Source organism: Ranitomeya variabilis, chromosome 4 (genome assembly GCF_051348905.1).
Source record: "Ranitomeya variabilis isolate aRanVar5 chromosome 4, aRanVar5.hap1, whole genome shotgun sequence".
Lineage (NCBI taxonomy): Eukaryota > Metazoa > Chordata > Amphibia > Anura > Dendrobatidae > Ranitomeya > Ranitomeya variabilis.
Genome location: NC_135235.1, coordinates 49,852,663 through 49,879,275, shown reverse-complemented (window position 1 = coordinate 49,879,275; position 26,613 = coordinate 49,852,663). Strand labels below are relative to the sequence as shown.

At 43.5% G+C, this 26,613-nt stretch overlaps 1 protein-coding gene across 1 annotated transcript; it reads left to right on the top strand.

The window, feature by feature from the left end:
* Positions 1 to 900: 900 nt before the first annotated feature.
* Positions 901 to 23,208, top strand: LOC143769706 (murinoglobulin-2-like). The gene is made up of 6 exons (XM_077258492.1): positions 901 to 1,044; positions 1,279 to 1,369; positions 17,442 to 17,510; positions 17,955 to 18,057; positions 18,783 to 18,824; positions 22,956 to 23,208. The coding sequence occupies exons 2-6, from the start codon at positions 1,307 to 1,309 to the stop codon at positions 22,976 to 22,978; spliced, it is 300 nt and encodes a 99-aa protein (XP_077114607.1). The 5' UTR covers positions 901 to 1,044; positions 1,279 to 1,306; the 3' UTR covers positions 22,979 to 23,208.
* The last annotated feature ends 3,405 nt before the right edge of the window (positions 23,209 to 26,613 follow it).

Below are 26,613 nucleotides of genomic sequence, written 5' to 3'. Positions count from 1 at the left end.
AAGCATAAAGTCTCATGTAACATTATATAAAACATGTTTATGGAAATTTGTATTGTATACTTTTTATTTTATTTACTATATTCAACTTTTTACCATCACTTTTACAATAAAATAAAATTAAAGATTCAGGATTCCCTATGACTATATAAACTCATTTTTAGATTCAGAGCCAAGAACCACACTAGTCATATCTATCATTTCCATCCACAATGTAGCTTCATCTATCATCTTTGCAATTCCTAAGAGGTCAGCAATTAAATCCTTCAACTAAGTATGATGTTTCAAGGACTGACAGTATGGCGCCTATTCACAAAAATGGCATAAAAGCTTTGAAAAATCACACAATTTTTGCACAATGCGTAGTTATACAACTATTTTGCAACTTTTGGATTTTACATGCCATTTTGCAATCAGCTAGACCAAAATAGGAGGAGCCGGGGCAGAGATTGTATAGCCCAGCTTGCCTATCCAATTCATCAAAAGTGCCGGAGTTTTCTAAGCTAGAAATGTATTTTTGGTGCTGCAGATGGAAACACACAGAACGAACCACAAATTTCTTAAGTGCCATGTGCCGTTAATACATTTGGCACCCCGTGCTGCAACATGACCGGGGTAACGCAAGTATGCGCCACGTCAGTCTTGATGACTTGGCCCCTATGTGTTTTATTCATTGGGATGGATATACCATTAGTGCTACCGGTGCAGCTGCACTTGTGGCTCCTGGGGTAGAATGACGAGTTATTGGACTGCAAAGGGTCCATTTACATTTCTTGCACAGGCAGCTGTTTCTGTTCGTGTCTGCTCCTGTTGCAGTGTAATATTGAGCCCTGTGTGTTGCCTGGTAAAATATTGCATCTGTTCTAAATCCCATTGACTGATTTAATATTTGATGTGATATTACTTCTTTAAATCACAGGCGGTCTTAAGGCACAATGTTCCTCCTCCAAAAGGTCCAGCCGCCTTCTCATTAAGTGTAAAATCATCTTCACAAGGAGAATGTCTCCAAGATCCTGTGACTAAATTTGAACTTCTCATCACTGCCGCGTGAGTTATTTTTCCTCTTTAATTTCGTTATTCTTGTTCTTTTTCATATCATGCTTGGAAATTTCTAATACTGACCAATGAGCTTACTAAGCAAATTCTTTAAAAAAGAGTATGTCAGACTGAATACTAGCACTCTCAAAGCTGTCAATATTTCTCTTATTTTGGCCAATATGGAATGCAACCAATAACAACTTTATAGATGTGTACATCATGTCCTTGTTTTCATTCACACAGATATACTGGTACCAGAGAGAAATCCAACATGGCCGTCCTTGAAGTCAAGATGTTGTCTGGATACATTCCAGTAAAAAACACAATACAAAAAGTAAGTTACTGGAATCACAGCCTCTGCAGTAGAAACAAAATTGTAGAACTGTAGTATAGAGGTGACTTGAATCTATTCTTTGTGAGCATTTATGGTCATGCACTAAAATCAGGGTATTCAAAAACTATGACTGAGAGAACCAGAGGAGTAACTATATTGAGAGCTAAAGTTGGAGCCATAACCCTAACACAAAGAGACCTTAGCATCCTGAGAAACCAGAATTATAAATGACACATAGTACGTGGGTGACCGTGTTACAGCTTTAATGCTGGGACCTCAAGAGCTTCTAATTTCACTCTTCTGGTCAGAGCTCTGAGCTTTAACAGTATACAACAAAGAAAATTATTTTTTAAGTGAGGAGAAATGATTTTGTGATTTTTTTTTTTTTTTTTTTAAACTCGTTTATTAAACATAAACAACAAAAAAAAACCACAACAAGGTGCACAAGATATTGTAACCGAACTGGTAAACAAGTATGATTCCAGTCATCGTAATACACAAAAAGTTACATAGCTTCGTTCACAGAAATGTTAAAGCATTACAGTACACCCAAGGAATCTACAATAAAACTTTGAACTCTTTTTTTTTTCTTAAAACTCAATCATCTTGCTGCCAAAAGGAAAGGTAGAAACTAAAGTCCACTGTAACAAACATATATTTTAAACATCGAAAAGAGGCGGTGACCAATGGAAATTTTGTCATTTAATGTAGGAAAGCTAGGCTATCCATCACGTGACGACATGGTGTGGTACGATGAGTTCCATATATCCCAGATCTTATCAAATTTTCCCATACAACCTCTGTTCTGGTATAGCGTGCGTTCAAAAGGTATTACCGAGTTCACCAGATCGACCCATGCTCTGAGTGACGGATTACTGTTCCCCATCCATCTTAAAGCTATTATTTTCCTTGCTAAAAAAAAGTGTTTCTCTCAGAAGAATTTGTACATGGTGCCCCCATATTTCTTCATCAAGTACTCCGAATAAACATGTTAACGGATCTAAAGGGACAGAAGTATGCACTAGAGAGGACAGTAAGGATGTCACCTCCTTCCAAAAGGATTGAATGATTGGACAGCCCCAGATCATGTGTAGAAAATCCGCTTCCTCTGTATGGCATCTCAAACATTCCGAAGAACCACTCCTACCCATCTTAAATAGCCGCGACGGGGTTAGATAAGCTTGATGTATTATATATAGTTGGATCATTTTATTATTAGCCGAGGGAGATACCTTGGATGGGGACTCTAAAATCAATTCCCAGTCCTCATCCTGAAGATCTGGAATTAAAAGCTTCCATTTCCCTTTAACCGGCAATACCTCAGAATCCGCACCCACGGACAACAGATGTGTGTATAGAGTGGATATGAGACCTCGGGGCCCCTGTGATTTGAGGATCCCTATTAACGGAAGGGATGATATTATTGACATAGACCCCATTCTGCGTATATATGATTGTAACGCAGATCTAAGTTGCAAATAACGAAAAAATTGGGATCTTGGAATATCACATTTAACTCGTAGCTGTTCAAAAGACATCAACACACCCTGTTCATATAAATTATTAATGGAAGCAATCCCATGTGAGATCCAAAATAGGGTAGATGGGTGATCTAACAGCTCCCGGAGACACTCGTTGTTCCACAATGGCATTTCGGCTATAATATTTTCAAAGTGAACGACCTTTTTCCCCTGACGCCAAACCGACCTCGCTAGGCGAAGGAGAGGTAACAATTTAGGGGTATTGGGTTTGTCTATTTCCAAAAAACCCAGTAAACACTCTGTTTTTGCGGCATGGGCCAGATGACTTTCCGAATTTGGAAGATGACCCCCAGGCATCCACGCACTCAGTGCCCTTAATTGTCCGGCTAAGTAATACAGAAAAAAATTAGGTAACGCTACACCCCCCATCTGTTTGGATCTGTGCAGAGTAGACAGTTTAAGTTTAGGTCTAGATTTCCCCCACACAAAAGATGATATTAAGGAATTCAGGTTTGAAAAAAAGGATCTGGGGACAGAAACTGCACTGTGCTGAAGGGAATAGTTGAGTTTCGGAAGTAGTATCATTTTAATCAAATTTATACGGCCAGAGACAGACAATGGCAATTTTTCCCATACCGTAAATTTATATTTGACTAGATCTAATAATGGCAGAACATTAAGCTGTAAATCCAGTTTGCTACATCTAGGTATATTTATTCCCAAATATTTAAAGTGGGACACTACTGGTAATGGTGATAGCTTCTCAAGGTGATCAGCCGAAGCATGGGAGAGAGACATCAAGGAGGACTTATCCCAATTTATATATAATCCGGAGTACCCACTAAATTTATTTATGATGGAAATCACCTGTGGCAGTGTCTCTTCCACATCATCCATAAAAACTACCATGTCATCTGCATACAGGCCAACAGTCTCTACACGGTTAGCTATTTTAATACCTTTAATAGACGGGGCAGATCTCATACGTGTCGCTAGTGCTTCGATAGCAAGGGCAAAAAGGGCCGGCGAAAGGGGGCAACCCTGCCGGGTCCCTCTCATTAGGGGGAAAGCATCTGACCTGGAATTATTGATTATTATCCGGGCTTTAGGTTTCATATATATTGCGCTAATCCATTTTTGAAATTTGGGGCCGAAATTATATTTCTGCAGACATGCATTTAAAAAGGACCATTCAAGGGAATCAAACGCCTTGGCCGCGTCTAGCGAGGCCAAAGCCCATCTGTTTTCCAATTTTAATGAGCTATATTGTGTTACCGACTGGACCCTCCTAATATTAATAGATGTATTTTTGCCAGGCATAAATCCAGTCTGGTCTGGGTGTATTATATCTAATATTACTGCATTCAATCTAGTGGCTAGTATTTTAGTGAAAATTTTATAGTCAACATTTACCAGTGATATAGGGCGGTATGATCCACATTCCAGGGGGTCCTTACCTTCCTTTTTTAAAACTATAATATTTGCATCATAAAAAGAGTCTGGCAAAGAACCTCCTCCCTTCCAAATTCCCTGGAACACCTTCAAAAGACTCGGTACCAGGTGGTCACGATATTGCCTATATAATTCTATGGGGAACCCGTCGGGGCCTGGTGCCTTCCCAGAGGCCATGTCCGCTATAGCAGTGTTAATTTCCTCCAAGGTAAAATCTGCATCTAAATAAGCTTGTTGTGTAGAGCTCAACACAGGAAATTCAATATCTGACAAGTAACCCAGACAGTCCAACGTATTAAGGTCCCCTTGAGAACGGTATAGCTTTTTATAATATTCCTGAAAGCATTGAAGTATGTCACTCGTGGAGGTCACTATTATACCATCTGGGTTCCGAATTTTAAGTATAGTATTTGATGTATTGTGTTGTCGTACCATGAAGGCTAATAGTTTGCTTGATTGATTCCCCAGTTCAAAGTAAGTTTGTCGAGTGAAAAAAGTTTACGTTTGGATTTAGTATCAACATATTGTGCATGTAACCTGTGAGATAACAACCACTCTGCCCTGTTCACACTGGTCTGATTAGCGATATAGGCCTTTTCTGAGTCCCTCAGTCATTTTTCCATCTCATCATCTTCACGAGAGGTTTTCCGTTTAATGTAGGAGATTGTAGACGTCAGGCAACCTCTCATGAACGCTTTAAGAGCGTCCCAAAACATATTTATATTTTGCGGCTCTGGATCGGATGTTATGAAACAGTCTAGTTGTTCTAGAGTTCTATCATTGGGACCAATCAGTTTTAACCAGAATGGATTTAGTTTCCAAACCCTCTCCTGCCTCCTCTGACCAAAGTTAAGTTTAAGGATTACTGGGCTGTGGTCTGAAATACCTCTATTCCCATGTTGTACCTCCTCCACCCAAATTGCCAGATTGCTGGAGCCAAAGATATAATCCAGGCGAGATAAAGTGCGCCGGACCGACGAATGACAGGTGTATTCTTTTTTATCTGGGTATTGTGCCCTCCATAAATCCAACCAGCCACTGCCCTCCATGAATGTGGATAAACGAGATCGGCCGAGAGTCACCCCTGGAGCCCCATCTTCAAGTCTAAGTCTGTCAAGGCCCTCATCCATAACCAGATTAAAATCGCCCATGCACACAATATATGCATCCGGGTAGTTTAAAGTAAATCCCAGTGCCTTTTTTATGATGGACAAACTAGCAGGGGGGGGATTATATATACAAATAATAACATATTCCTTCAAATCAATCCATGCATGTACAAAAATAAAACGTCCTTCAGTGTCCCTCCGTACCTCTCCAACCTCCCATCTAATATCCTTATGGATTAACAACGAGACCCCTCTAGAGTAGCTCGTGTGGACAGACCACTGTACCCATGGTTTCTGGACATAACGGGCCGAATCTCTTGTCAAGTGTGTTTCAACCAGAGTGACTATATGCGGGTGATAGCGCTTTATCTGGGAAAATACTTTAACTCTTTTTCGTGGTGATCCCAGGCCTCTCACATTCCAGGTCAACCATGTAAGACTAGATGCCATACCTTCTTAGTTGCATATTATAAGCATTGTTACACCAACATATTCCTGATATACAGTGGAAAAACACATCTCCTTGGCAGCAATTTTTTGTAGAACAAGTTTGAACAAAACTATATGATAAAAACAGTGTATAAAAAAACCAAACAGTGTAGGAGTGAAGTCCCATACTCCTATTGACAAGAAAAAACGGGGATATCCTCACTGAAATCAGCGTCCAATATTGTTGATAAATTCGACGCCTTCCTTGGAAGCTCCATTTTGTAATTAATGGCACAAATATTTTAGAATTATTTTGCATTGGCCGCACCATGGGTTCGCAGCCATTCAACCGCCTCTCCTGGGTCAGTAAAAAACACAGAGGTACCCTCATAGACCACTCGCAACCTAGCAGGGTATATCATGGAATATATGACATTGCGATCTCTGAGTTGTTTCTTTATATCGATAAAACGTGCCCTTTGTTTCTGAAGCTCCACCGAAAAATCCGGGAAGATTGAAATGGTAGTATTGTGAAATTTAATAGGGCTTTTCTGCCTTGCTAGACGCAGGATAGCGTCTCTATCTTTACCGTTGAGAAGGCGCGCCAAGAGAGGCCTCGGGGGGGCTCCGGGGGGATTGGGTCTCGTAGGAACTCTGTGGGCTCTCTCCACAGAGAAAGTTGAGGAGAATTCACCCCCCAAGGAGGATTTTAGCCAGTCTTCCAAAAATTCTTCAGGGTGTTGGCCCTCAGAACGCTCTGGTAGACCAACAATCCGGATGTTATTTCGGCGTAGTCTATTTTCCAGATCATCTGCCTTCTGTTTCCAAGCATTAATGGAGCCAGCCACCTTTGTCAATTTGGCCTCCATAGGGGGAATTACATCCTCCATCTGGGAGACTCTTGTTTCCACCTCCGTAATGCGACCACCCATTTTTTGCATATCATGTCTTAGGCGCCCCACCTCAGTGTGCACGTCCTCTATCTTTTCTGTAAGAGCAGATCTGGTCAAGGAGATAGCTTGCATTAATTGTTCAGAGGCGCGCTTAAGGGTTAATTCATCCTGTACCCCCTCCTCATTACTATCTGATGGACGGCCCTTACGTGGCGTTGATGAGGAGCTGTTTCTAAGGTTCCGACCACCCTCAGGGGGCTCTTCTCTGGCATATTTTTTCAATTTTTCGGCAGTTGCCGAACCCTTTGAGTGCTGCATGACTCTTTGAGGTGGAAGGTAAAATGGTGGTTGCGAGGAGTCACAAGACAGGCAGGATACCCCAGATCACAGTGGGTCAGATTATATGCAGCAATGTCTAATCAGTTGAAGTAAGTAAACTCAGTGCACCAGGGAGGAGGAGAAGGGTCACAGCCCCACGGATACAGCAGCAAGGAGGGGTGCCAAGCCCTCCAAATCTTTAGCGCCGACAGAGGGAGATGTATTCAAACTGGGGGGAAGACCGGGGCCAGTATTTCAGGGCACACACCGATAGTCCCCACTATATAATGAATGCTAGTAACAGTCACCTCTCCTGACGCGCTGTCCGGATAAAACTTTAGTGCAGCAGCTCCTCCTGTCTGAGTGCGCACCTGCAGAGTGTCTGCCGCCTCTCTCCGGTACCGCCGATCCCCTCCTCAGATCCCCGGTGCCGCCGGATTATGCTGCAGAGCCGCCCAGGTACGTTGAAGTCCCAGCGGTGCTGTTAAGAGTTGCGCCGCTCTGTAATCTTCTGGGCGCGCGCCCACAAAGATGGCCGCCGCCTCGTGTGTCCCGCTGCACTCACAGGTTCCCTCGGGTCCCAAGCCGTCTTCCAGCCTCAGGGCACCACCCGCTGCAGCCGCTCGCCTCCCGGTGCCTCAGGAGAACCGTAGGTAGTAATTGTTCCCCTTTTAAGGGGGTTAATGTGCCCGGATAATAGCAGGATGTTAGGAGCTCCAGCTAAGTGCGTCTGCCCGCTCCAGCTACATAGCCACGCCCCCCTGATTTTGTGATTTTAATCATAGTATATCCATAAAACGTAAATGGAACATGTCGCCTGGTGTCACGTAGTGACTAGGGACCGTGCGTGCCTACTTGATCACTAGAACTAGGGAGCACCCTAGTCTACCCCTGTCACCCAGATTACCCCGGAAGATGAAGATGCCGGTATCACATACCTCGCTATGCTCCCATATTAAAATATTAAAACTTATCTGTTCCCTCTCCCACTCAGGGAGATGTGAGGCTGAAGGGTGTAGGATTACACTAACCAGACAGACAAGGCAAGATAGACAGGGATGAAAGGAAACTACAATCATACAAAAATCTCACAAAACAACAGAGTGGAACACAAGGGAGGAAAAGGTAGGATAAACCAAATAGGAGAGGATGAGGATAAGCTTGCAAACTAACTCCAAACAGAAATCTCCTGTACACTTTCCAACAGCCAACTCCAAACACTTACTTACTACTCCAACACTTAACCAGGATATAGAACTTTCACTGGCAATTCCCAAGAGCCAGTGGTGAGCAGAGGGGAGTGGCCAACACAGGACAGCTGAGGTAATTCAGGATGGAGAGCTCTAGGAGATCAGCTAAACTGATTAACCTTTGCAATAACAGCACGGAAAAAACTGCACTGCTTATTAGGAAGGTGAAGCAAATCTAATCAGTGCAGGAAATCATGTGACCAGACACTGCAATCTTCTGGCCCCTTTCTGTCGCTGTATCTTCTTGACACCAGGTTTTTCTTTCTAAGATCATAGCTTCCTGCATACCAAAAAGAATTACATTTTTATTTGTCCCACACCATATGCTAATCAGCACCCATGTCATGGGTTTACCACGACAGAGAGGAGCCAGAATACTGAAGGATCTGATTTCTCCTATTCCTGGACAGATTAGAAGCACTTCACTGTCATATTAAATTACGTAAATTTCTTTTAGCAGTGCATGGGTTCATCTGCTCAGTTAAGAGCTCCTGGAAGCTTTCCATCATTAAGGCTCTCAGCTGTGCACTGTTATCCACAGCCATCTCCTATATAAACTGGGTCCTGGATAGCACTCATTGTCAGAAATAGCTTATGCTGCATGCCTGGAGGTTGTTGGTGGTTGTTATTGGAGAAGGCATTTGGTGGATTTATCTGTGACCGTTGCTAGGTTTTGAGTGTGTGATAATTCCCATTCTTCTCCTACTTTGGTTTAACCCCATCCTGCACTCTCCGGTGTTTACCTTTGTTGTTTATGTGTGTATATTTGTATGATTGGTACGGTGTTTACCTTTGTTGTTTATGTGTGTATATTTGTATGATTGGTATTTTCCTTTATCCCTCTTCATATTACGGTACACTGCTACTCCTGTCTTCTCTGGGGGGGAAGGGTACAGACAAAGGGCGGATCCAGGAGCTAAGGCAAGGTACAAAGCCCCGGCTTCTTCACCATCAGTAGTAATCCAGGAACAGGGTGATCTAGGGTGCCCCTAGCTTTGGGAACTGTGAAGGAGCCCCTGGTCCTGTGACACCCAACAACAGAGTCATGACAATACAGCAGTTTGATGGATGTATTCAGACTGTTTATTTTTTAATGGCTTTCGGCTTGATCTCAAGTTATAGCAACTTGATGGATGAACGATCTGTGGGAAGATCGATCTTGATAGGCCAACCACGGTCTTTTCCACCCATTATCGTGATACGTCTAACCAGAAAAATGGAGTACAGATCCAAAATGGTGAAAAGATAAATATAAATTTATTACAAGATTACATCAGACAATGAACCCCTTCTCGACCTTTGATGCATACGCTGCGTCATGAAAGTCGGTGCCAATCCGACCTGTGACGCAGCGTATGCGTCATGGAGGGATCGTGCTCCTGCAGATCGGGTGAAAGGGTTAACTCCAATTTCACCCGATCTGCAGGAACAGGGGGAGTGGTGCTTCAGCCCAGGGGGGGTGGCTTCACCCCCTCGTGGCTACGATCGCTCTGATTGGCAGTTTCACTTTCAACAGCCAATCAGAGCGATTTGTAATATTTCACCCCAAAAAACAGTGAAATATTACAATCCAGCCATGGCCGATGCTGCAATATCATCGGCCATGGCTGGAAAACCTAATCTGTCCCCCCCCACACCCACCGATCTCCCCCCCCCCAGTGCTCCGTTACGTGGTCCGCCCCCCTAAGTCGTCCTGTCCGCTCCTCCGTCCTCCTGTCCGCTCCCCCCGTGCTCCGGTCCCCCCCCCCCACCGTGATCCGATCACCCCCCTTCATACTTACCGGGCCTCCCGGTGTCCGTCCGGCTTCTCCATGGGCACCGCCATCTTCCAAAATGGCGGGCGCATGCGCACTGCGCCCGCCGAATCTGCCGGCTGGCAGATTAGTTTCAGATGTATTTTGATCACTGCGATATAGCCTATCACAGTGATCAAAATAAAAAAAAGTAAATGACCCCCCTTTATCACCCCCATAGGTAGGGACAATAATAAAAATAAATAAAATATTTTTTTTTTCTTTTTCTACTAAGGTTAGGGTTAGAATTAGGGGTAGGGGTAGGGCATGTGCACACAGTGCGGATTTGGCTGCGAATCCGCAGCGGATTGGCCGCGGATCCGCAGCGGATTGGCCGCGGATCCGCAGCGGATTGGCCGCTGCGAATTCGTAGCAGTTTTCCATTAGGTTTACAGTACCATGTACACCTATGGAAAACCAAATCCGCTGTGCCCATGGTGCGGAAAATTCCGTGCGGAAACGCTGTGTTGTATTTTCCGCAGCATGTCAATTTTGTGCGGATTCCGCAGCGTTTTACACCTGTTCCTCAATAGGAATCCGCAGGTGAAATCCGCACAAAAAAACACTGGAAATCCGCTGTAAATCCGCAGGTAAAACGCAGTGCCTTTTACCTGCGGATTTTTCAAAAATGGTGCGGAAAAATCTCACACGAATCCGCAAAGTGGGCACATAGCCTTAGGGTTGGAATTAGAGTTAGGGTACCGTCTCACAGTGGCACTTATGTCGCTACGACGGTACGATCCGTGACGTTCCAGCGATATCCATACGATATCGCTGTGTCTGACACGCAGCAGCGATCAGGGACCCTGCTGAGAATCGTACGTCGTAGCAGATCGTTTGGAACTTTCTTTCGTCGCTGGATCTCCCGCTGTCATCGCTGGATCGTTGTGTGTGACAGCGATCCAGCGATGCGTTCGCTTGTAACCAGGGTAAACATCGGGTTACTAAGCGCAGGGCCGCGCTTAGTAACCCGATGTTTACCGTGGTTACCAGCGTAAAAGTGAAAACAAAAAAAAAAAACGTACATACTCACATTTCGGTGTCCTTCAGGTCCCTTGCCGTCTGCTTCCCGCTCTGACTGTCTGCCGGCCGGAAAGTGAGAGCACAGCACAGCAGTGACGTCACCGCTGCGCTCTGCTCTCACTGTACGGCGGCACTCAGTCAGAGCGGGAAGCAGACGGCAAGGGACCTGAAGGACACCGAAATGTGAGTATGTACGGTTTGTTTGTTTTTTACTTTTACACTGGTAACCACGGTAAACATCGGGTTACTAAGCACGGCCCTGCGCTTAGTAACCCGATGTTTACCCTGGTTACCCGGGACCTTGGCATCGTTGGTCGCTGGAGAGCGGTCTGTGTGACAGCTCCCCAGCGACCACACAACGACTTTCCAACGATCACGGCCAGGTCGTATCGCTGGTCGTGATCGTTGGTAAATCGTTATGTGAGACGGTACCCTTAGGGTTGGAATTAGGGCTAGGGTTGGAAATGGGGTTAAGATTAGGCTTGTGGTTAGGGTTAAGGATAGGGTTAGGGTTTTGTTGGGGTTACAGTTGTGGGTAGGGTTGGGATTAGGGTTAGGATTAGGGTTAGGGTTGGAATTAGGGTTACGGGTGTGTTGGGGTTAGGGTTGTGGTTAGGGGTGTGTTGGGGTTAGGGTTGTGATTAGGGTTATGGCTACAGTTGGGATTAGGGTTAGGGGTGTGTTGGGGTTAGTGTTGAAGTTAGAATTGAGGGGTTTCCACTGTTTAGGCACATCAGGGGTCTCCAAACGCAACATGGCGCCACCATTGATTCCAGCCAATCTTGCGTTCAAAAAGTCAAATGGTGCGCCCTCCCTTCCAAGCCCCGACGTGCGCCCAAACATTGGTTTACCCCCACATATGGGATACCAGCGTACTCAGGACAAACTGGGCAACAACTATTAGGGTCCATTTTCTCCTGTTACCCTTGCAAAAATAAAAAATTACTTGCTAAAACATAATTTTTGAGGAAAGAACAATTATTTTTTATTTTCACGGCTCTACGTTATAAACTTATGTGAAGCACTTGGGGGTTGAAAGTGCTCACCACACATCTAGATAAGATCCTTTTGGGGTCTAGTTTCCAAAATGGGGTCACTTGTGGGGAGTTCCTACTGTTTAGGCACATCAGGGGCTCTGCAAATGCAATGTGACGCCCGCAGACCATTCCATCAAAGTCTGCATTTCAAATGTCACTACTTCCCTTCCAAGCCCTGACGTGCGCCCAAACAGTGGTTTACCCCCACATATGGGGTACCAGCGTATTCACAACAAACTGGGCAACAAATATTGGGGTCCAATTTCTCCTGTTACCCTTGTGAAAATAAACAATTGCTTGCTAAAACATCTTTTTTGAGGAAAGAAAAATGATTTTTTATTTTCACGGATCTGCGTTGTAAACTTCTGTGAAGCATTTGGGGGTTGAACGTGCTCACCACACATCTAGATAAGTTCCTTGGGGGGTCTAGTTTCCAAAATGGGGTCACTTTCTACTGTTTAGGCACATCAGGGGCTCTGCAAACGTAACATGATTCCCGCAGACCATTCCATCAAAGTCTGCATTCCAAATCGTCACTACTTCCCTTCCGAGCCCCGGCATGTGCCCAAACAGTGGTTTACCCCCACATATGGGGTATCAGCGTACTCAGGAGAAACTGGACAACAACTTTTGGGGTCAAATTTTTCCTGTTACCCTTGGGAAAATAAAAAATTGTGGGCTAAAAAATCATTTTTGAGGAAAGAAAAATAATTTTTTATTTTCATGGCTCTGCGTTATAAACTTCTGTGAAGCACTTGGGGGTTCAAAGTGCTCACCACACATCTAGATTAGTTCCTTGGGAGGTCTAGTTTGCAAAATGGGGTCACTTGTGGGGGAGCTCCAATGTTTAGGCACACAGGGGCTCTCCAAACGCGACATGGTGTCCGCTAAAGATTGGAGCCAATTTTTCATTCAAAAAGTCAAATGGCGCTCCTTCCCTTCCGAGCCCTGCCGTGCGCCCAAACAGTGGTTTACCCCCACATATGAGGTATCAGCGTACTCAGGACAAATTGGACAACAACATTCGTGGTCCAGTTTCTCCTTTTACCCTTGGGAAAATAAAAAAATTGTTGCGAAAAGATCATTTTTGTGACTAAAAAGTTAAATGTTAATTTTTTCCCTCCATGTTGCTTCTGCTGCTGTGAAACACCTGAAGGGTTAATAAACTTGAATGTGGTTTTGAGCACCTTGAGGGGTGCAGTTTTTAGAATGGTGTCACTTTTGGGTATTTTCAGCCATATAGAACCCTCAAAATGACTTCAAATGTGAGGTGGTCCCTAAAAAAAAAATGGTTTTGTAAATTTTGTTGTAAAAATGAGAAATCACTGGTCAAATTTTAACCCTTATAACTTCCTAGCAAAAAAAAAATTTGTTTCCAAAATTGTGCTGATGTAAAGTAGACATGTGGGAAATGTTATTTATTAACTATTTTGTGTCACATAACTCTCTGGTTTAACAGAATAAAAATTCAAAATGTGAAAATTGCGAAATTTTCAAAATTTTCGCCAAATTTCCGTTTTTTTTCACAAATAAACTCAGAAATTATCGACCTAAATTTACCACTAACATGAAGCCCAATATGTCACGAAAAAACAATCTCAGAACCGCAAGGATCCGTTGAAGCGTTCCTGAGTTATTACCTCATAAAGGGACACTGGTCAGAATTGCAAAAAATGGCAAGGTCATTAAGGCCAAAATAGGCTGGGTCATGAAGGGGTTAAGATTACATAGAGAATTCATCAAGAACACATATCATGCTCAGTGAGGAAAAACAAGATGGACACAAACCATGTGGCCGCCTAACACTGCAAAATATATGAAGTAAAGTGCCAAGTGCTATATAAGTAAATAGGATAAGGGAACACTATAAGGCAGCTTGATTAGTGTACCACACGTAAAGATCCATGACACAAATCACATCCATAAATATTTCATCAGCCTAAGTACAAGCTCAATCATAAAGGTCCCTTACCCATATTGCAGTGACAGGAGATCCACACGGTGCAGCCCCAATGCGCATTTTGTGTCGGCTTCGTCATTATCTTGATAGTATAAAGTCATCTGGTTGCTCGTCTTCCTCTTCACATTGTTCCTTCTTTTCTTCTGACCATGATGTCGTTCTCCAGTGATAGCTTTCTTTGTATGATGTGTCCATAGTTGCCAAGTTGTAGTTTGGTAGTTCTTGCTTCGAGTGACAGGCCTGGCTTGGGTTGGCATAATAGGCACCCCCTTTGCCCTCTTTCAATTGACATCTATCCCGCTTTGATTGACATAACTAATGTCATCCAACAAGCCTATTGCACATGTTACATAGTTATTAAGGTTGAAGGAAGACTGTAAGTCCATCTAGTTCAACCCATAGCCTAACCTAACATGCCCTAACATGTTGATCCAGGGGAAGGCAAAAAAAACCCATGTGGCAAAGAGTAACTCCACCATGGGGGAAAAAAATTCCTTCCCGACCCCACATGCGGCAATCAGACTAGTTCCCTGGATAAACGCCTCATCAAGGAATCTAATATATATACCCTGTAATATTTATACTTTTCCAGGAAGGTATCCAGTCCCCTCTTAAATTTAATTAATGAATCACTCATTACAACATCATACGGCAGAGAGTTCCACAGTCTCACTGCTCTTACAGTAAAGAATCCGCGTCTGTTATTATGCTTAAACCTTCTTTCCTCCAGGCGTAGAGGATGCCCCCTTGTCCCTGTCTCAGGTCTATGATTAAAAAGATCATCAGAAAGGTCTTTGTACTGTCCCCTCATATATTTATACATTAACATAAGATCACCCCTTAGTCTTCGTTTTTCCAAACTAAATAGCCCCAAGTGTAATAACCTATCTTGGTATTGCAGACCCCCCAGTCCTCTAATAACCTTGGTCGCTCTTCTCTGCACCCGCTCTAGTTCAGCTATGTCTTTCTTATACACCGGAGACCAGAACTGTGCACAGTATTCTAAGTGTGGTCGAACTAGTGACTTGTATAGAGGTAAAATTATGTTCTCCTCATGAGCATCTATGCCTCTTTTAATACATCCCATTATTTTATTTGCCTTTGTAGCAGCTGCCTGACACTGGCCACTGAATATGAGTTTGTCATCCACCCATACACCCAGGTCTTTTTCATTGACGGTTTTGCCCAGAGTTTTAGAATTAAGCACATAGTTATACATCTTATTACTTCTACCCAAGTGCATGACCTTACATTTATCCCCATTAAAGCTCATTTGCCATTTATCAGCCCAAGCTTCTAGTTTACATAAATCATCCTGTAATATAAAATTGTCCTCCCCTGTATTGATTACCCTGCAGAGTTTAGTGTCATCTGCAAATATTGAAATTCTACTCTGAATGCCCCCTACAAGGTCATTAATAAATATGTTAAAAAGAAGAGGGCCCAATATTGACCCCTGTAGTACCCCACTGCTAACCGCGACCCAGTCAGAGTGTGCTCCATTAATAACCACCCTTTGTTTCCTATCCCTGAGCCAGCTCTCAACCCACTTACACATATTTTCCCCTATCCCCATTACTCTCATTTTATGTAACAACCTTTTGTGTGGCACCGTATCAAAAGCTTTGGAAAAGTCCATATATACTACATCCACTGGGCTCCCTTGGTCCAGTCCGGAACTTACCTCTTCATAGAAGCTGATCAAATTAGTCTGACATGAGCGGTCCCTAGTAAACCCGTGCTGATACTGGGTCATGAGGTTATTCCTCTTCAGATACTCCAGCATAGCATCCCTTAGAATGCCCTCCAGGATTTTACACACAGTAGAGGTTAAGCTTACTGGCCTATAATTTCCGAGTTCAGTTTTTGTCCCCTTTTTGAATATTGGCACCACATTTGCTATACGCCAGTCCTGTGGTACAGACCCTGTTATTATGGAGTCTTTAAAGATTAAAAATAATGGTCTATCAATGACTGTACTTAGTTCCTGCAGTACTCGGGGGTGTATCCCATCCGGGCCCGGAGATTTGTCAATTTTAGTTATTTTTAGACGCCGCCGTACTTCCTGCTGGGTTAAGCAGGTGACATTTAATGGGGAATTTTTATCACTAGTCATATTGGCTGCCATGGGATTTTCTTTTGTAAATACTGATGAAAAAGTCATTTAGCATATTGGCTTTTTCCTCATCCTCATCCACCATTTCACCCAGACCTTTTTTAAGGGGGCCAACACTGTCATTTTTTAGTTTCTTACTATTTATATAGTTAAAGAATATTTTGGGATTATTTTTACTCTCTCTGTCTCAATCTTTGCTGCCTTGATTTGCTTTTTACAGAATTTATTTAATTTTCTGTATTTATTTAATGCCTCCTCACTACCTACTTCCTTTAATTCTCTAAATGCTTTCTTTTTGTCCCTTATTGCGCCCCTTACAGCTCTATTTAGCCATATAGGTTTCCTCCTATTTCTAGTATGTTTATTCCCATACGGTATATACTGTGCACAGGTCCTATCCAGGATGCTAATAAACGTCTCCCATTTTCTTTGTGTATTTTTGTGTCTCAGGATATCGTCCCAGTTAATTGCACCAAGATCCTCTCTCATCCGTTGGAAATTTGCCCTCCTGAAGTTTAGTGTGCAGCTCTTGTTCCCTGCTATGCAAGCATCTGCTCTGTAGATGAAGTAGGAGACATGTGTCATGTCAATCAAGGCTGTAGAGATGGAAGTATAAAGTGGGCAGAAGCTCACAGATTTATAGTGTGGTCCACATTATAGGAATTGTGTTAGTGTCAATGAGGCAGGAGGAAAGATGACTTGGAGTGTGTCATGCCATTCTATATCTGGCTGGAAATTAGGTTCTTGTTTGATAGCAAAGGACTACAAAGACTCTGATATGTGTCATGGGTTTGCATCTCCCAATGGGAAATTTCCTACAGTCTAGAGATTCCGTTGTATTTATTGATGAATAAAGGGAATTTTTTTCTGATTTGAAGTGTAGTTTCATTATACAGTGGGCAGCAGCTAGTAAGGCTTTGAGGATGATGATGTAGTGGCTCGGAATATTGGAAGGAAATAAAAAGAGGAGACCAATTTCAGACAGACAAGGGAGCGAATGGTTACAGGTGAAATTAAGAATTTTGAAAACCGGATACCAAAATGTATGTAGTGGGTTGCATTTCCACAAGATATGTATGAAGATGCCCTTGACAGAGTTAAATCGCCAGGAGAAGATTTTCTCATTTCTAAATATAATAGTATGTTATTTTACGTTTGGAATTTACTTGTTTTATTGCAGTTCCAGTTCTAATGCCCATTTCTCTCAACAGCTGGTGAAGGATAAGTTAATACAAAAAAGTGAGATCCAGACTGACTTGGTGACTTTTCACCTGGACCAGGTCTGTATCAGTCATAGTTATATATTTCATCTTATTCTCTCTCTTCTATGAACATACAAAACCTAAAGTAGAAGAAACATTAAAATATACCTAGCTGTAAGTAACTAAAAAAGCAATAGTGCATATATGTAACATAGGGTACTTAGTAAACCCTATTTTGATTTAAAAAAAAAAAAAATGCATAAAGCCATTCCACCAGCGCCAAGGTGTACCTAATTGGGACAGTCCTAACCTCTATTATTAAAAGCTTACCATGTTTCAAAAATGACCTCAATGTGAAAAAAAGCCAAGCACGACCATGCCCCAACTATGGACAACTTCTATGAACATCTCAGATTCCTCCATGATAAATACTAATCTTTAGCAGTTTTCTTGTAAAGTGGATATCTTTGGATTATTTTCATGAATTTCAGATTCACTGAGGTTTTTATTGTCTTCTTATAGATTGATCACAGTCCAGTCAATCTCTCCTTCATGGTGGAACAGGACATTGAGGTGAAGGACCTAAAACCAGCTACAGCTAAAATCTACGATTACTATGAAACTGGTAAAAAAAAATTTCAAAGATGCTAAATTAGAGCTATTTCTATACTTAATTTCTATATTCTTTTATTATATCCCTGAGCTTATGCTGTATTTGCGTGCTTGGATAGACATTTTGCTTTCTTTTAGTCAATCTTGGATGGACCTGTGTCTGTTTAACCTTAGTATCTGATTGTTATTGGAAAGCTTAAAGAAGCACTCCCTTCAAAGTTTTTATCCTCTTAACAAAATGCAATCATCATATTATACAGTACTGTGTACTTACAATTGCTCATTTTACCCTTCTACCCAATTTATTATTCTCTTTTCCATTAGATCTATGACATTACATAATTAAAAACTGACTAGCTGAATCCTTCTAAGCTCTATGTAGAAAGAGGAGGTCTCTTTCATGTCTCTGCATCTATCATCCCTCTCTTCAACTCCTGATCCAGCTTTTACACTGCTCAATCCCCCTTCCATCCCTGCCAGGGACCTTTGCAGTGATGACTCATGCAGAGAAAATAGACTTCCTGTTTTTAGGTAGAGGTTAGAAGGATTCAGCTGGTCAGTTTTTTATCACATGATGTCATAGACCTAATGGAAAAGAGAACAATTATTTGGGTAGAAGAGCAAAATTAGCAATTTTAATTACACAGGGCTGTATAATATGATGACTGCAACATATTGAGAGAATAAAAAATTTGATACTTTAATACTACCTTATAATGCTGCTACTTTGTCTTTCAGATGAGCAGGCCACTGTAGACTACAACCACCCTTGCAGTAATGGTAAGTGATTACATACTTTTAAATGCTCTATTCTATAGGATCTCTACAGTATGTGTACACAAAATTATTCTTTTCTTGCCTGCTAATTTACTTTTCTTCCTTCTTATGTCTCAGACCATAAAGAGTCTTGGCTAAATGCACTGTATACATTTGTGGCCAAAAGTATTGACACCCCTGCAATTCTGTCAGATAATACTCAGTCTCTTCCTGAAAATGATTGCAAACACAAATTCTTTGTTATTATTATCTTCATTTAATTTGTCTTAAATGAAAAAACACAAAAAGAATTGTCCTAAAGCCAAATGGGATATAATTCCACACCAAACATAAAAAACGGGGTGGACAAAAGTATTGGCACTGTTCGAAAAACATGTGATGCTTCTCTAATTTGTGTAATTAACAGCACCTGTAACTTACCTGTGGCACCTAACAGGTGTTGGCAATAACTAAATCACACTTGCAGCCAGTTGACATGGATTAAAGTTGACTCAACCTGTGTCCTTGTGTGTACCACATTGAGCATGGAGAAAAGAAAGAAGACCAAAGAGCTGTCTGAGGACTTGAGAAACCAAATTGTGAGGAAGCATGAGCAATCTCAAGGCTACAAGTCCATCTCCAAAGACCTGAATGTTCCTGTGTCTACCGTGTGCAGTGTCATCAAGAAGTTTAAAGCCCATGGCACTGTGGCTAACCTCCCTAGATGTGGACAGAAAAGAAAAATTGACAAGAGATTTCAACGCAAGATTGTGCGGATGTTGGATAAAGAACCTCGACTAACATCCAAACAAGTTCAAGCTGCCCTGCAGTCCGAGGGTACAACAGTGTCAACTATCCGTCGGCGTCTGAATGAAAAGGGACTGTATGGTAGGAGACCCAGGAAGACCCCACTTCTTACGCCGAGACATACAAAAGCCAGGCTGGAGTTTGCCAAAACTTACCTGAAAAAGCCTAAAACTTTTGGAAGAATGTTCTCTGGTTAGATGAGACAAAAGTAGAGCTTTTTGGACAAAGGCATCAACATAGAGTTTACAGGAGAAAAAAAGAGGCATTCAAAGAAAAGAACACAGTTCCTATAATCAAACATGGCGGAAGTTCCCTGATGTTTTGGGGTTGCTTTGCTGCCTCTGGCACTGGACTGCTTGACTGTGTGCATGGCATTATGAAGTCTGAAGACTACCAACAAATTTTGCAGCATAATGTAGGGCCCAGTGTGAGAAAGCTGGGTCTCCCTCAGAGGTCATGGGTCTTCCAGCAGGACAATGACCCAAAACACACTTCAAAAAGCACTAGAAAATGGTTTGAGAGAAAGCACTGGAGACTTCTAAGGTGGCCAGCAATGAATCCAGACCTGAATCCCATAGAACACCTGTGGAGAGATCTAAAAATGGCAGTTTGGAGAAGGCACCCTTCAAATATCAGGGACCTGGAGCAGTTTGCCAAAGAAGAATGGTCTAAAATTCCAGCAGAGCAATGTAAGAAACTCATTGATGGCTACCGGAAGCGGTTGGTCGCAGTTATTTTGGCTAAAGGTTGTGCAACCAAGTATTAAGCTGAGGGTGCCAATACTTTTGTCTGGCCCATTTTTTGGAGTTTTGTGTGAAATGATCAATGTTTTGCTTCATTCTCTTTTGTGTTTTTTCATTTAAGACAAATTAAATGAAGATAATAATACCAAAGAATTTGTGATTGCAATCATATTCAGGAAGAAACTGAGTATTATCTGACAGAATTGCAGGGGTGTGAATACTTTTGGCCACAACTGTAAATGTAATAGATAGGGTTTAGCCAATCTTCCAAAATTAATTTTGGCAAGATTCATTTGATTCAGTCTGAAAAAATCGGTCTGAATCAAAAGTAAATTATTGCCATGAAAAGATATTTGTTATGCTTTGACAAAAAAAACACATTATAGTCACCTGTCCTAGAGACTCATCTGTCCTTACACCTCCACTGCTTCTGCAGATCTTTAGTTGTTCCATATCTGAAGTCAATGATTGGTCTCAAGTGGTCATATGGGGGGTATGGAAGTCTTTGACATTAGTGATGTACATCACCCCCTTGTATCTATGTGGGACCAATGACGGATCTCAGTGCCAGAGGAACCAAAGACTAATGTGAAGAACAGGGAAGCTGCAGCAGAATCCAAAATTTTGGGGAAAATTATAACAACATTTGGGTTTAGATAGATTCAGTTACAGATTTCCACAATTTTTGGTTGGATCAGCAAATAATGAGATGTATATAAAGCTGGACATAAGTCCTCATTAGCAAATATTGGATACAGGTTCACTAAATTGTAATCAAATATTGGGCACATTCTAACCAACATTGGCGTTAAGAAGGATGAGACAGACGTGTTTGGGTTTCAACATTTTCAGTCCGTTGTTCTTGTGAGACATAAATGGTATCAGACGTGTCTGACAGCTATATGTCTCCCTAATCCTACTTAGGGGGAACCTTTCACTTGGTTTTCCCAATATAAAGTATGGCCAGCAGCTGTAAGTCTTCCTTATGTGACAGCATTCTCGTATGCTGTATGCATGTCCCCAATGACCTCTGGAAGGCACCAAAAAATTGCTTTCCTTTTGCTCACTAATGGTGTGATCCAGTCTAATTGGTACCTTGATGTGGAGCCTCCTGTCTTACAATCGCCGTCCTCCTTCCTTGCTTCATGTGAATGACGCGTCCTGTGTCATCCTCAGTGTCCTCCATTGCGCTCCTGCGCAGGGGCACTTTTCTCTGCCCTGCCAAGGCTGAAAAATGTAATTTTTTGATTTGTCAGTTACACAAAAGTTCATAGGTGAAACTGGACCACACAGTTTATTGCACAAATTGTCCCAAACGCGGTGCTGCCCCATATGTTGCCAGAAACTACTGTTTGGCCACACGTCAGAGCTGAGAAGGAAGACACGCTATTTGCCTTTTGGAATATTTTGCGGGTGTCATTTTCAAAAATCAGAACAGCAAAAAAAAAAAAAAACCCAAAGTGAACTAACTGTAGGCATTGAACCTCTCAATAAATTCATGTATGATTGCAGCGACTTTTTTATAACATCCAAGCCTGGCTTTTTTTTCTGGACAACTGCAAATATACCAGTTTTGTGCCCATACATTGTGCCCCCCATACAGTGTAGAGCCCCCATATATTGTAGCGACCCCTATGCATTGTACCTGGCTTGTGCTTCTGGAGACATGCACCCCAAAATTGGCATTATTCTAGTGGGAAGAGCTCAATTAACAAACACTGTAGTTTAGGCAAAGTGGGGCTCAGAAAGAGGGGGGCATTCGGATTTATAAGCGCAGATTTCACTGAATTTTATTTGAGGGTTTGGAAGCCGTGTCGATTTTCCATATTCTTTGCTCTACCAGTAACGTAGTAAAAACAATTGTGAAATTGCACTTTTTTACATTTCTGCAATTCTAATGCAATTGGAATATTTTCCTTGCTTTCCTGTGCATTACATGATAAATGTAATAGTGTCACTCAAAAGTACAACTCATCCCGCAAAAAAGAAGTGCTCATACGGCTATATGGATTAAAAAATAAAAATGTTATGGCTCTTAGATAAAAGGAGAAAAAAATGGAAATTGGCCATGGCCTTATGGAGTTTAAAACACATCTCAGCTTTACAGATGAAATCCACAGTTCTACCAAAAATCTAGGCTAAACAGAGCTGGGAAATATACCGTAGTCATCTTGGGAGTTTTGTTTTGTTGATAAGAAACTTCAAAATGTATAAGACAAGAACCTAGGTGAAGTATACACTCCTTCAGTTTTCCCTGGAAAAAAAAACTTGCAGCATTCTCTCAATTTGTATCCGATATTCGGATCCTACTAGACCACGCAAGTTATGGAGTCCATGGGAAAAATAGGACTGCACTTGGATGACATTTCGGTGCAGTTTGACTTTTATGGACCGGTAGAATGGAGGAGATGGGAAAAATCTGAGAAAATCGAATCACAATCTGATCAAAGGGTGATTAGCATAATCATCCCGATTGCCTTTGATGAGTGAAAATACCGTTGTGTGACCCTAGCCTAACAATAAAACAAGTTGGGATGATGTTATTATATTGTGTTACTACGCTAAATACTGTATAATCCTTCTTCTGTTATTTCTTTGACTACAGATAAATCAGGAAATTCAAGATGAGACCAGGCTGCTCGATTAACGGCATCAGTACCTACAACCAAGCACTGGAAACCAACAGTCTGATCATACTAATAATAATAAAACTGTAATAATAACAATAAAAACAACAAACATAATTACAAACATGTCCCAGATCTTGTAGTAATTTGCTTACTCTATGTGGCAACTAGTCAACCGGCTTGGAGAATTCTAGGGAAAAAAAAAGAATAAAAATGTAGTTCGTATAAAAACAGCGTACAGAGCTTTTGTCCACTGGTTGTGCCTTGCATTGCAATGCAGTCCCATTCCAGTAAATATAATTTATTCGTATTTTTATACTTTACACATTTAAATATTAAATGTTCCAAAATTCAAAAGACTGTGTGGTATAAACCAATGAGACAAGGCCAAAGAGATACATTAGATATAAAATACTTTCTTACTCTGTCGCCTCATTGGGGGACACAGGACCATGGGTGTTATGCTGCTGTCCACTAGGAGGCGACACTATGCATAATCTGAAAAAGATTAACTGTGGCTCCTCCTGTGCAGTATACACCCCTGGACGGCATCAGCCTTCTCCAGTTTTTGCTTAGTGTCGCAAAGGAGGCACACCTAAAGATTTTTACTCCGTTTCCCGTTTTCCGACGGGATTACAGATGAAGAAAAGAGGGTCTCCTGTGAGACCCCCGGCATGGCTCCTTCCTCGGCCCCCTATTATGGGGTGCCCAGTTGAAGTTTAGATGGCTATTCCCCATGCTGCTCCTTCCCCAGCCCCTCGGGTGTTGGTTCGAAGTCGAGACCCCCCTCCTTCCCCAATTCCTTTTGGTTTCTGGGTTGAGGTCGAGGCGAGGATAAAGGCCCCTGAAGGTGTGACAAAAGCACCCTCCCTATCCCCCTCTAGGGGTATTAGGTTGAGACACCTCAGGTAGGGCCTGTACAGGCAGCACTCTGCACCTCCCAGCAATGGGCCAGCACACTGCGCCTGCATCCAGGGACCCCAGCCCAGCTGCGGGCTCCTGTTGGGGCCGGGGGGAGTGCAGGCAGGCATGGCACATACAGACACAGAGCTCCCTGCGTCCCTGTCTCTGCGGCAGCACCAGCTCTATACTGCCTCAGGGGGACCCCAGCCGGGCTCCCCCTTCCGCTTATAGCCCCACCGCCATCCTGCCTTCAAATCCGGAGGGGTCCGGTTCAGATCCGACCCCCTCCCGGACTTTCGCGCCGGCCTGGAGCCCTTCTGGGCCTCAGGCATCTAATTTAGGCCCTGGCTTCGGCCTAGCTGAAGCAGCAGCCTCCTCTCCGCCCCCCGGATGACAAATATGACACTCTACAGTGTCATACAAGGGGCGGATCGAGACAGAAAGGGCGGGTTTTTATAGCCTTGCCGCCTTTTTCCAGCTCTCCGCCCCCTTCTCCTCCTCTCTCCTCTGTCTCTGCAGCCATTTTCGGCTGCAGATTAACCCTGCATCTCCCGGTCTGCAGGACCAGGCAGCCAGTCTCCGGGGGGCACAGGACTGTGGATTTTCGGCGCTGGACCTAGGGGTACACTGGTGGGGTAAGATCACAGCTGGGTTATCTTTACTCAGCTGTGAATCCATATTACCTATAAGGCTCCCCTGTAGGTTCTCTACCCCTGTAAGGTCCATCTGCTGGCAGCACTTCTGCACTCTGTGCACTATGCCGGGCTCAAGGTCTAAGAGAACCAGGCAGAACTGCTATTATGCATTCTGCACAGCCTGCGGGACCGCTCTCCCCAGTAGTAGCACGTACCCGCATTGTCAGAACTGTATACAAACTACTGTGTCACAGCCTCAAGAAGCCCCTGCCAATGCCTCGGTGTCTAATACCACACCGGAATGGGCTACTCAGATATCGCAATCTATGACGCAGTCTATAGATAACCTAACTTCCACATTGCTTCAGGCTCTGCAGGGTCATGCCCTGGCTATGACCGTTACCCAGCAAAGGGAGAGCTTGACTCAGGAACAAGATGACCCTGGCACATCCACGTCTAGGTCACGACGCAAGCGGATCCATAGATCAAGTCCATCTGCGTCATCCCATAGCACACGGTCATCCCCCTCTAGGGAGAGACACCGTTGCTCCAGGTCATCTAGACCGTCCCATTCCAGGGACAGACAATGCAGATCTCCGCAATCCCCAACCAGAGAAGGCCTCCTCCCCAGCTCACCCAGCAGGGGACGCCTCAGTGATACACAGGATTCGGAAGGCATCTGCGACTCTGACTCAGACAGAGAAACGGAGGGGTCCCTGATCCCAATCCCTCCTAGCAATACAGCGCTAGTTGAGGACATAATATCGTCCATCCATCGGGTGCTGGACATTTCTGATCCGCCACCAGAGGCCCCAGAACATCAGATTTCCTTTGAAGGACCTCTGAAGCCGCCTAAGGTTTTCTCTAACCACCCAGAGTTTAAGGCGATCCTTAAAAAACAGCTCTCACAGCCTGAGAAAAAATTCGCTAATTGCAAATATCTGGAGGCGAGGTACCCCTTCCCACAGAAGGACACCAAGGAATGGACAGATCCACCTGAAGTGGACCCCCCAGTCTCTAGGCTAGCAGCACAGACCCTCCTTTCACTGCCAGATAGCTCAACCCTAAGGGACGCAGCAGACCGGCAGGTAGAACGCATGGCTCGTTCAATTTTCGAGGCAGCAGGGGCATCCCTGGCTCCCGCGTTCGCCTCAGTTTGGGCTGCCAAGGCCATCCTGGCCTGGGCAAACAATTTACAAGCCTTCCAAGCATCCGCTCCTGAACTGTCAGATCAAGCGGTTCAAATTGCTGTTGTAGCAGATTACATGCTCCATGCAGCTCTGGATTCAGCAAGGGGAGTCGCGGGGATAGCATCAAACGCCATCACGATTCGGCGTATCCTCTGGCTGCGGGAATGGAAAGCGGACGCAGCCTCAAAGAAGTCCCTCACGCACCTCCCCTACCTCAGTGGGAGACTTTTCGGTGAACAGTTGGACACTATGATATCCAACGCCACAGGGGGTAAGAGTACTTCTCTTCCCCAACTGAAACCTAAATGCACTTACAAGAAGCGTAACCAAACTCGATTCCGATCCTTTCGGAATTCCTCCGGCTGGTCCGTCTCACGTCCAGTACAAAATCGTAACCGTTCCCCACGCAGGGACAACTCACGATTGACGCAAAGGTCGGACAAGACCTGGCAGTCAAAAGCAGGCCAGTCTAAGCCCAGAGGAGGAAAATCTCAGACTTTCTCCTCCTCATGACTCACGGACTCCGGAAGACACCACACCAGTAGGCGGCCGACTTTTGCTCTTCATCAAGTCTGGCTGCCTATTACAGAAGACAGGTGGGTCACGGAACTAGTGTCTTCCGGATACAAAATAGACTTCACCTCCAACCCACCGGACCGATTCTTCCTCTCTGTCCCCCCAAAACCGCCAGCCAAGGCTCGAGCCTACCACCAAGCGGTCTCCTCGCTTTGTCAATCAGGAGTCATAGTACCGGTACCCACGACCGACCGCTTCCGAGGGTTCTACTCCAATCTGTTCGTAGTTCCCAAGAAAGGAGGCAGCGTACGGCCCATACTAGACCTAAAACAGCTCAACAAATATGTACGGGTCCGTCATTTCCGCATGGAGTCCCTTCGGTCCATCATTGC